We start from the raw sequence: 10,375 nt of genomic DNA, 5'->3' as shown, positions 1-10,375 counted from the left end.
AAGAGACGGCGGCCCACCTCATCTTCTAGTGCCGGTTCATTGTGAGAGTGTGGACGGAGATTAAAACTTCGCTTGGTTTTCACGACATCGACCCGACAGATTGGAGACTTGTGCCCTCGATGAGGGTTTGGTGGGACGAGGTTTGTCACAAGAGGGGTGACTTGCGCAAGGCTCGTAACACCTTGATGATGCTTGTTGCGTGGGAAATCTGAAACAAGCGCAATGCGAGGATCTTCCGCAACACCGCCGCCCCTACTACCGTAGTCATCGCCAAGATTAAGGATGAAGCCTCTCTTTGGGCTCGTGCGGGTGCGAAGTATTTGAGTAATATAATGCCGTGAGAGTAATTTGTAATCGCCCGCTTAGCGAAACCATGTCTACTCCTCTTCTTAATTAATAAAAATGGTAAATCTTTTGTCTTGTTTAAAAAAAAAAAGCAAATCGTGTTGGATTGCCAGCGAATGATGTGAGGTCGACGGCCGATTGAACCACGCTCCAGCGCTATGTGATTTGCGAAGGAAGAAACAGAGTCCACATCTTCCCAAATCAGGCGGGCAGCCGTGCGCGCTTTACTCGCGATTGCACTGGCCCGGAAAGGCGGAAACGTTTTGGCCCGTGCCGAGAAGCGTTCACACGCACACGCCGACGGGACACGGCGAGGCCGACGTCACCGCGCGCGGCCGCCGCCAGCAACGGCTCAGACAGAGGCCCGTGCCTGCCTCTGCCCCAAGGAAGGCGAACACCGCACGCACGCACGCGGCCTCAAAAAAAGGAGAGCCTCCTGCTAAAAAAGAGAGGAAGGAGGTCAATCCAGCGATCTGCTTGCTTCTTCCCCGCCCGCCCGCCCTTATCGAGGATTCCATTCCAACCCCCCGTCGCCAGCCCACGCACCCACCATACCCAGCTCGAAAACGAGAGGATCATCCGCAGGCAAGGCCGGGGAGAGGATCGAATCAAGGAGGGCTCGCGTCGGGGATTGGAGCTCACGCGAACCAACCATGGTACGCCCTCTTCTCGATCAATTGGACGTTCTCGCAAGCTTGGCCTTTCTTTCAGCAAGTACCGTCGGACTGCTCTCCGCCGGCGGCGAGAGCGCGAGATTCTCTCGATCGAAGATTTGGGGGGCGGCGCTTCGAGCGTCAGGTCGTGGCCTGCGTCCACGTCATGGTTGCGAATATCGCCCATGCTTTTGCCTCTGGCCCGCCCGCCGTTCCGGGCCTTTTTGTCCTGTCGCGCCAATTTCCCCCTTCCGCATTCACCTTTTCACCTGTGCGCTTCCACGTGTACTTTTACTGGGCGGTAAAGGTGGTCATCCGTTTTCCTTCCGTCGGAAAACAGAGCAAAGAAATCATAGACGCCGGCCAAATCAATACCGGGCGATCGAGCTAAGCATGTGACGTCAGATAAGATTTTATTCGGCAGGGGCAATAATCTTTGATAACCTCGTGCGCTTAGTCGCGATGTAACAGACGGCTTTTCTGTTTTTTCTTTTTTGAGTTGTTGATTGTCTTTGCAACGAAGAAAGAGGAAGAGGCACCCACGAAATGGAGTCCCCGTTCCGTCTCCTTTCCATAGCCGCGTCGGGGGCGTGCACTCCCATGTAAACGCAACGCCAAGACACATACACATAGCACCAGCTTTCGGCTGGCCGGCAAATAGCAGCAGCATCTTCAGCCGGCACTGACCTCTTCTCCACTTTATTTAGTACAAACACACACCTAGCTACTCCTACATATTCGACGGCAGGTGGACACGTGAAGGGGAGGGAAACCACACGGGTTTGATTTCGTTTTCGTTCCCGTTCATCGGCCAACTCGATTGGACCGGACTTTTCTTGGAGCCTCCCCTCCAAGGAAACGAAACCTGAATGCAACAAGCAAGAGCCTACATGGGGCGACGGCGGCGCCGACGAGCGATCCGCCATGTCTCGGTTGCTGCTACCATTCAGTTAGCACTAGAACATCACAATTGGAGCCCGTATGTATCTGACTGTATTGGTAATTGATTGGATGCAGGTTGAATCGGAGGTCGACGCGTCGGCGGCACCGACCGCCACGGCCACGGCCAGGGCCTCGGCGGCGGTGCTCACCGCGCCGCTGTCGCTGGAAGGGGGCCTCGCGGCGGAGCTCCAGCCGGCGAACCTCGTGCAGCGGGTGCTCAGCCTCTTCGGGAACGTCAGGCCGGGCGCCGATCTCTCGCACTTCCAGGTAAAAACTAAACACCACCACTGCTCACTCTCATGTGTGAATTGATCCTACAAAATCAGCCATGCATGTGAGACTCCGATCTCGAGAGCCAAATTTGAATTCACTTGCTAGTTTACTTACTCCAAGATTAGGAGCACTAGGTACTACCCTGAATCCGGCATAATTCAGGGGGCTGGGTACTGTACTATAGTAATCAATTAATCAGGGCAGGTTGATTTGCTTATGGGAGATTGGAGTAGGTGGGGTTCAGCTAGGCATCAAAAACAAGTTCAATGAATTCGCGCGGATTTGAAACAAACCAAATGGGGCCCCAAAGCTTGGACTGTGCTGTACATGATTAAACATGGGAGCTTCTCTCATGGTTTAAGAATTAGAGTGATTGGGTCATGTCACTTTATGTGCCAAGATAAGCTTATTAGGGGTTAGTTAGTGGTGTGGAGATCACTCCTACTAATGATTTGGTTAGTCCTTTTCCAGGGACACTAAATCGTCGGTTAGCTCCCAGATTAAATTCATGAAAGTCTGATAGGTGCACTTCACAATCTTAATTTTGTAAGAAAAATTTCTACACTTTAAATGTGCCACATGTTGTTTTGTTATCTTATTCTTTTATTCGTTGAACACTACTCTTTTGTATAATTTGTTTGAAAATTAATAAAAATACACAGCAGAGTCCTGCTGCTTCCCTAAAAGAAGATCTATGTTCACCGTCGCCGCATTACTATTTCACGCAAGGTTTTAAGCACACTACTTCACTGATGAAATGACTGACGAGCCTCATCATTTCCAGCTGCCTGCTACGTTCAACCTGCCAAAATCGCAGCTCCAGTTGTACGGGGAAATAGTCTACTGCGACGGAGACGACTACCTGAGCAGATGCGGCAAAGGCAAGGACAGCCTCGAGCGCTTCACGGCGGTCGTCGCATGGAGCATCTCGACGACGAGGCCGCCCATCTTTGGTTTCGCGCCCTACAACCCGGTCCTCGGAGAGACGCACCATGTCTCCAGAGGGTCACTCCATGTCCTTCTTGAGCAGGCAACCCAACTTGTCAAAAATTACTCATTTTCTGAAAAACACATAATCTTTTCAACAACGTGAATGATCATATGGCACTACTTTTCGAAAAAATGGTCGTATGACATTAACATTTTCAGGTGTGTCATAAACCCCCGGTCTCTGCGCTTCACGCTACCGATGACGGCGGGAACGTCGAGCTTGTCTGGAGCCAACACCCAGTGCCGAAATTTAATGGTAGGCCACCAGATCAACAAATTCCAAGCTTCAGCATAACGTTGCTATTCAAGCAAGGATGCAAACTTATATAAACTCCTGTACCCCTTTCACTTGCTTCACTGAAGGTGCTAGCATAGAGGCAACGGTGCACGGCAAGAGGCAAGTCAGGCTTCCAAAGTTCAACGAGACATACGAGATGGACTGTCCAAATCTGCTCATCAGGCTGCTTCCTGGGCCCTCCGTCGAGTGGTCCGGCACCGTCAGGATCGTCTGCAAGGACTCCGGGCTCGAGGCAGAATTGAGCTACCACAGAAGCAACTCCTTCATGGGAATGGGAGGTGACGGGAGGTGCGTTAAGGGCAAGGTGTTCCATTCATCGAGCCCGCAGGACACCGTCTTCGAGATCGATGGCTACTGGGATAGGACTGTTTCACTCAAGGATGTTGAGAGTGGGGAGGTCTTGGTTCTCTACGACGCGAACCTCTCCATCGCTAACCTCGTCACACCGGAGGTTAAAGATGAAGAGGTGAAATTCCAACTCAGAAGAAAATATATTGCACTTTTCTTGTTCTTTCAAGCCAATATAAAATTTCACACTTTCTGTACTTGTGATCAAGTGAAGACATGGTATGGCAGTACTTGCTTTCAGTTCAGCATGGCTGAAAAAACTTGCAAAGCAGCACAGGGGTAGTACTCATGAATGATGGTGATAATTTGGCAGGGCTTGTCATCTACCGAGTCGGCGGTCGTCTGGAGCGAAGTCAGCGAGGCTATCCTGGCAAAGGATTGGGAGAAGGCTAGCGAGGCGAAGCGGAAAGTCGAGGGCACAGCTAGGAGCCTTGAGAAGGAGAGGAATGAGAAGGGAGAGGTGTGGATGCCCAAGCACTTCTCATTGTCCCAGGACAAGGATGGGAACTGGGAGTGCTGGCCATTAGAGAAATCAGTGCGTCCAGCTCCTATCGTTGTACCTTCTCCTTCTTCATGACACTACATTACATGTAATAACAATGTTAAATCATATAATCAAGCTGACCATTCTTTTTTACATAATCTTTTTTGGATTGTTGGATTTCCATTGATTCTTCAGAGGATATATCCTTGTGATTTCTTTCCCTATAAGAGCCCTTCGGATCATAGAATTGTGGTTGCTGGATTTTGGCTAGGCCAGCAATCCTGTGACCGTTATTCCATAGGAAATACAGTATGACATGAGCTCAAATCTCATTCATTCTTTCATATGAGACGTCCAATACATTTTGTCTGTGTCTCTTTCTACTCTCCCCATTTCTCTGAAATTCCTCTGTTTATTTCTAGTGATCCATCCTTAGGCATCATTGCAAAAACACTTCTTGTGCCTCGAGTCCTGTAGGAATCCATAAGTCATGTTCCGGTATTATTTTCTACTATTTCTTAGCACATTTCAATTGAGATTTTATGCTATCCAAAGAGGCCCTTAGTTGCTTCCTTTTCTTGTTTGTTTGATCGTCAGATTTCTTGGGATGAGAAATTTCTCTCGAGAATTAGATGGGGCTATTCAATTCAAACTATCGTAACACTACAGAAAAAGGAGAAGGTTTATCACCCGACAGTGCTAAAGTTCCTAAAAGCAGAGAAATTAATAATGGAATTAATGAGTATACCATTCCTTATTAATAATGGAATTAATGAGTATACAATTTGTACTACTGGAGTAGATTTCATTGTTGGTCTACATGAAAGAAGCCAATATTTACATCTCCCCCAATCTGCACCACCAGTACTATCTAGTTACTGAATACAGGAGGGTTTTAAGTTGCGACTACTGTGAATCTGTCAGAAACTCCTACAAGATCTATGCTTGGATGTACTCTGCTTCGAGCCTCTTCTTTCTTCCGCGCCTAAGATCATCCAATCCCTCATGTATTCGGAAGCTCGAAGGCCGGCTCGACATGAAACACTGGCTGGCCTTTCATGGAGATTGATCATTTAAAGAACACGAGCGCTGCAGGTAGCAGAAACCATAGCTGACCGTATCGCGTGCTCGCCGACGACGGGGTCATCCCCGGCTGGTAGGCGCTTCTCACGCCATTGTCGTCGCCCGTCAGGGGCGGCTGGAAGGCACTTCCGACGCCATTGCTGCTAGCCAAGGGTGTCTCGTAGGTGCTTCCAATGCCATTGGTGCCAGTCGGAGGTGTCTGGTAGGCACTTCCGACGCCATTGTTGCCTGTTGGAGGCGGCTGGTAGGCACTTCCGGCACCATTGTTACCTGCAGGGGGTGGCTGGTAGACGCTCCCAGCCCCGCTGTTGCCTGTCGGGGGCGGCACGTATGCGCTTCCACCACCATTGTTGTCAGCAGGAGGAGCACCGTTAGCATCAGCAGGCATGTTCAACCTGTGTGAACCATGGGTCATCCATCAAATTCCCAGTATTTCAAAGCACAAAATTTCAGCTGTACATATCATGTTGAAGTTTGGCACGTTGGAACTACCGAGTTCATTCAGAAGCACATTTCAGCGACCAATGTTAATTACTACTGGTTGCAAATTGCAATACATTTCATGTCGACGTGATTGGTTACCCGGCTGGAGGGAGGCAGAACGCGATGGTGTAGTCGACGGCGTTGCAGGTGAAGAGGCTGCTGCCGTCGTCGTAGGCGTAGCTGTAGGCCCGCGGGCACGCCGACTTGAAGACGGACGAGTAGGCCGTCGGGCTGCAGGTGTCCGGCGTCGCGTAGGCGCCACTGCAGCAGTACTTGTCCTGCGTGAACGCCTCGCACGCGCTCTGGCATGCCACCGGGCCGCCACCATTGCCGCCGGCCACCTGCAGCTCCTTGGGACATGCTGCAGTAACATGATTGTCGTCTATGTGTCAGAGTATACACTTCTGCAGAGTTGCTTCATAGTTATGCTACATGCCACGTACAGAGGTTGAGGTCGGCGGCGCAGCCGGTGGCATTGCAGCTGCCCTGCCGCGCCCGCGGGACGGCGACGACGGGCAGGTTGTACCCGTCGACGAGGCTCACGTCATAGAAGTCCTGGTCGGCGGGGCCGCCCTTCCCCAGCGTGATCTCGAAGAGCGTCGCTGGCGGCTTCCCGCCCGTGCCGCCGCACTCCATGTGTCCACCACCGCAGTCGCCGGTCTGGCACGCGACCGCGCCGGCGGCCGCGCCTGAGCCGTCGGTGCTGAAGTTGCACCCCGTGCGCGCCCATATCCGGCCGGACCAACCGGCCGGCGCCGGGATCCGCACGGTCTGCCCGGGGTCTAGCCTGAACCCCGTCGTGGGCAGCTGCGGCGTGCCCGCGCCGGCCATCGTCCCCGGCCAGATGGTGTGAGTGCAGTAGTTGGATATCGTGAAGCTGCAGCTCGCCGTCGAGACACTGCACCATTGGGCAGCTAGTGCCAGCAGAAGGAGCAGGCATGGCGCGCCGTGATTTCTCGGTGCCTCCATGGTCTTGAGCTGTTCTTGATTTCCTTGTCACTTGTTGCAATCCTGTTCTTCATCAAATATATAATGCCGTGCAGGGTTCAAAAAACGGAGTGAGTTGCTTGGTGAGATTGGTTTAGCATTTCCCGTGGATGGGGTGGCCTCAGAGAGAAGAAATACCTTATGTAAGAATCCAAGTGACACGCACAAGTGAAAATGCTGCTAGGAGCCTATAAAAGAACACTCGTAGGTGTGCATGCCTTAATTTCACACAAGGTAACTTCATTTATCAGTCTAAACCAATCCTCATTTTCCATAGAATGATCACCATAACCAAAAGAGCATTGAGCCAGTGTCCTGTACATGCATGTCCCGTGCTCTATCTACCCACTTCCACGAGGCATCAGGCTATGATATGACCATTCCAGTCCACATTGACCAATCTCAGATAAAATAAATTTTTGAAGGGGACCATTCTCAAATTAGAGCATTCGACTATCCCATTTTTGGCACAACTCTATGGTGTTCTCTGACATTGCTTTCAGGGGATGTAAACTGCAGACTTGGCTTTGCGGCAGTAAGAAGTAGTACAAGAGAGCAAGGAAGGCATCAATTTCTCACATCCATGGTACAGATTATGCTTAGTATAACATAAACGATATCTTAGGTATTTAAAGAGATGCCAGGTGCTACCTTTGCAGATGCAGAGAACAGAAATGCCGTCTTACCCATCAGTTCAGATAAAGCATAGCTTCCAAGTGGGTGTTACAACAAGAATAACCATCCATGCACAACTACTTTATGCTTCAAATAACCTATGCTGCAGCCTATCAGCATCTGTGTCACAAACTCACGATACAAATAGTAGATCCTTCAAAGTACCAGTTCGTAGTATAACTTTCTAAGAGCGTCTCTAGCAGACCCTGCAAAAAGCTCCGATCTGCAAAATAACCGTTAAAATGCGGGTCGGCGCTGAAAATCCCGCCCGAACAGGCCCCGCAAACGCGGCCGGTCCGTAAAATTTTTTGAGGGGCACGGTAAAATCTTGACCCCAACCCGCGAATACGCAGATCCCCCCCCCCCCCCCCCCCCCCGTTGGTGCCCTGCATATAGCGGGAGCGGTTGGTGGAGAGGACATTTCAGCCCGCGCTTTTCCCCACCTACCATCTCCCCTCTCCCCCTCGCTTGGCCGCCGCCCACGATTCCGGCGAAAGTAGCTGGCGGGGTCACGCCGAAAGGCCGCCACACGCACGAGGTTGCCCTCCGCCCCCCCCCCCCTCCTGCGTTGACGGGCCGGAAAGTTGCAGATCTGCGACCCTTCGTCACGGGCGGCCGGACTTGGCTTTTTCGGCCGCCGGTGGCTGCGCCAAGCGATGGAATGGTCGGGGAGCACCTCGCGCAGCCCCGGTAAAGTCCCATCGCCGCATGCAGGTACGGGTTCGTCCTGTCGCCGCCGCCGACGGTTTGTCGGCATGGATTCGGCTAGCCGTCCGCCGGGCTCGGCGCTCGCGCAGAGACTCTGTGGCTCGCCGATGCCGCTCATACAGTGCCACGACTGCACGCGGACAGTGCTGCGGCTAACTTCGGGCACGCCGAAGCACCCCGGATGGGTGTTCTTCAAATGCGAAAACGACAGGGTACATGTTGTTTTCATTCGGCTTTGGCACCGCATTCTTTGGTTCAATTGCGATAGCTCATTTCGAACATCATCATGTGTGTAGAAAGATGGATGCTCATTTTGGTTTTGGGAAGGCGAATACATTGATTTATTGATAGAAAGAAACTTAATAGACGTCCGTGCACTCCTTAGTAGAATTGAAGGAAATGAAGCGGCTGCATGTGCAACTAGAGGGGAAGCAACGTCTACTTCTTTAGAACCAAAGAAGAAGAATGAAAAATGCAAAATCAAGAATCCACGGATCAACAATGAATGCATGGAGAAGATATTGGTCCAACTAGTGGGAGCAGTTATGGAAGTTGGAAATCTTCTAAAATGCATAATTGTGGTTCTTGTTTTCTTTGGTCTTGCTATTCTAGCAAAGATTTGGTGATGTCCTATGTATCCAATGTTGTTGAAAAAGCAAAGAAATGCATTATCTTGTGTCAAATTGAGGTGCAAATTTAGAATTTGCGGGCCGGCGGGAGCGGCACCAGACCAGACCCCGCAAAGCCGACCCGTAAAAGAGCATATTCCGCGAATATCCTTTTATATGGGTCCGTTTTGCGGGGTCTGCCTCTGCGGCCGTCCGCGCCGGCCCGCAAAGCCGTTTTTTCGCGAACTGCAAACGCGTTTTGCGGGTCGACGTTATGCAGGGTCTGCTAGAGATGTTCTAAGGAAAGCATACTTTAGTGAGTGCAAAATTTACGATTCACATGCAGATGACAGGTAAGTAGCAAAAGACTACAACAATTGTGTTAGGGTTCCGAAAGACTACCTACTTATTTTTTTCCGTTGATACCTATGGTTTTGTCTAGTTTTTCCACAGAAAACACTAATGATCGATTGGGCTCAAATTGAATCTGATTATAACATACTTCATGTTGGTCCAGAGCACTGCGAGACAGCTGCACGCGCTACGGCAACCTGCAATCATGCTTAAGCTGGATATTTCTAAAGCATTCGACACGGTGCAGTGGCCTTTTCTGTTCGAAGTCCTCCGTGCTTTGGGCTTTGGCAGTAGATGGCTGGAGTGGATTGCGGGCCTGCTTGTCACCTCTTCTACCCGCATCATGGTTAATGGCGTTCCCGGAGCTCCGATATTCAACTGCAAAGGACTACGGCAAGGTGGGCCTTTGTCCCCCATGCTCTTCATCCTCGTAATGGAGCCGCTCCACCATCTGTTTAGGCTTGCTGTGGACATGGAAGTTTTGACGCCGCTGGCAAGTCAAGGGCTAAGGCAGCGGGTATCCCTCTTCGCCGACGATGCAATTGTATTCCTTAAGCCGACGGATAATGATCTTCAAGCTTGCTCGCGCATCTTGCGCCTGTTTGGGACAACCTCTGGCCTTCAAGTGAACTTCAACAAGACAGCAGCAATTCCCATCCGCTGCTCTGACGACGAGAAAGCGCTCACCGCTGCTACCCTGGGCTGTGAACTCGAGACTTTTCCATGCCGATACCTTGGCCTGCCGCTATGCCTGCGCAAGCCATCTGCCGCACAGCTACACAGCCTGGTGGAACGCATTGCCCAATGTCTGCCAAAGTGGAAGGCGGCCACACTACCCAAGAGCGGCAGACTCACCCTCGTCCTTTCGGTTCTATGCTCTATTCCAATACACGTGATGCTCGCACTCGCTCTTCCGAAGAAGACCATGCATGCCATCAACAGGATCATCAGAGGGTTTTTGTGGTGCGGCAAGAGCCAATGAAACGGTGGAAACTGTTCGGTTGCTTGGGCAACGGTATGCGCACCAAAGTGGACTGGCGGCCTAGGTATCCCAGACCTCGCATGGCTGAACGTGGCTTTGCAGGCGCGTTGGCCCTGGCTGCAACGAGTAGACCATCAAAGGCCGTGGAGCGAGCTCAACATC

The 10,375-nt window shown here is 51.3% G+C and overlaps 2 protein-coding genes across 5 annotated transcripts; one reads left to right on the top strand and one right to left on the bottom strand.

Moving 5' to 3' along the window:
• The first annotated feature begins 562 nt into the window (after positions 1–562).
• On the top strand, positions 563–4,491 carry LOC109731607 (oxysterol-binding protein-related protein 4C). Of its 2 annotated transcripts, none has more exons than XM_020290784.4 (6): positions 563–1,930; positions 2,016–2,207; positions 2,998–3,243; positions 3,363–3,459; positions 3,567–3,967; positions 4,163–4,491. In XM_020290784.4, the coding sequence occupies exons 1-6, from the start codon at positions 1,868–1,870 to the stop codon at positions 4,424–4,426; spliced, it is 1,263 nt and encodes a 420-aa protein (XP_020146373.1). In that variant the 5' UTR covers positions 563–1,867; the 3' UTR covers positions 4,427–4,491. The 2 variants fall into 2 exon arrangements, with proteins under 2 accessions (XP_020146373.1, XP_020146379.1); XM_020290790.4 differs by having other exon boundaries at positions 565–1,001.
• Positions 4,492–5,056: 565 nt separating this feature from the next.
• LOC109731622 (thaumatin-like protein 1b) lies at positions 5,057–8,876 on the bottom strand. 3 transcript variants are annotated; one of them, XM_073506046.1, is made up of 5 exons: positions 7,538–7,716; positions 7,025–7,411; positions 6,343–6,910; positions 5,999–6,260; positions 5,057–5,811 (listed from the first exon to the last, which is right to left on the bottom strand). In XM_073506046.1, the coding sequence occupies exons 3-5, from the start codon at positions 6,866–6,868 to the stop codon at positions 5,403–5,405; spliced, it is 1,197 nt and encodes a 398-aa protein (XP_073362147.1). In that variant the 5' UTR covers positions 6,869–6,910; positions 7,025–7,411; positions 7,538–7,716; the 3' UTR covers positions 5,057–5,402. The 3 variants fall into 3 exon arrangements, with proteins under 3 accessions (XP_073362147.1, XP_045087621.1, XP_073362146.1); XM_045231686.2 differs by having other exon boundaries at positions 7,025–8,541; XM_073506045.1 differs by having other exon boundaries at positions 6,343–8,876.
• Between the last annotated feature and the right edge of the window lie 1,499 nt (positions 8,877–10,375).

Source organism: Aegilops tauschii, chromosome 7, assembly GCF_002575655.3.
Source record: "Aegilops tauschii subsp. strangulata cultivar AL8/78 chromosome 7, Aet v6.0, whole genome shotgun sequence".
Lineage (NCBI taxonomy): Eukaryota > Viridiplantae > Streptophyta > Magnoliopsida > Poales > Poaceae > Aegilops > Aegilops tauschii.
Note: the sequence above shows the minus strand (reverse complement) of the source record. Positions and strands in the feature narration are given on the sequence as shown.

What these genes read in the sequence shown, in the direction of transcription:
- LOC109731607 (XM_020290784.4), top strand. Translation starts at nt 1,868, where the DNA reads ATGCAACAAGCAAGAGCCTACATGGGGCGACGGCGGCGCCGACGAGCG. An exon ending in GAGCGATCCGCCATGTCTCG is followed by an intron (nt 1,931 to 2,015) that starts GTTGCTGCTACC and finishes GATTGGATGCAG; the next exon opens with GTTGAATCGGAGGTCGACGC. An exon ending in CGGAGGTTAAAGATGAAGAG is followed by an intron (nt 3,968 to 4,162) that starts GTGAAATTCCAA and finishes ATAATTTGGCAG; the next exon opens with GGCTTGTCATCTACCGAGTC.
- LOC109731622 (XM_073506045.1), bottom strand. Translation starts at nt 6,868, where the DNA reads ATGGAGGCACCGAGAAATCACGGCGCGCCATGCCTGCTCCTTCTGCTG. An exon ending in CGCCGCCGACCTCAACCTCT is followed by an intron (nt 6,261 to 6,342) that starts GTACGTGGCATG and finishes ATGTTACTGCAG; the next exon opens with CATGTCCCAAGGAGCTGCAG. An exon ending in TTCTGCCTCCCTCCAGCCGG is followed by an intron (nt 5,812 to 5,998) that starts GTAACCAATCAC and finishes TGGTTCACACAG; the next exon opens with GTTGAACATGCCTGCTGATG.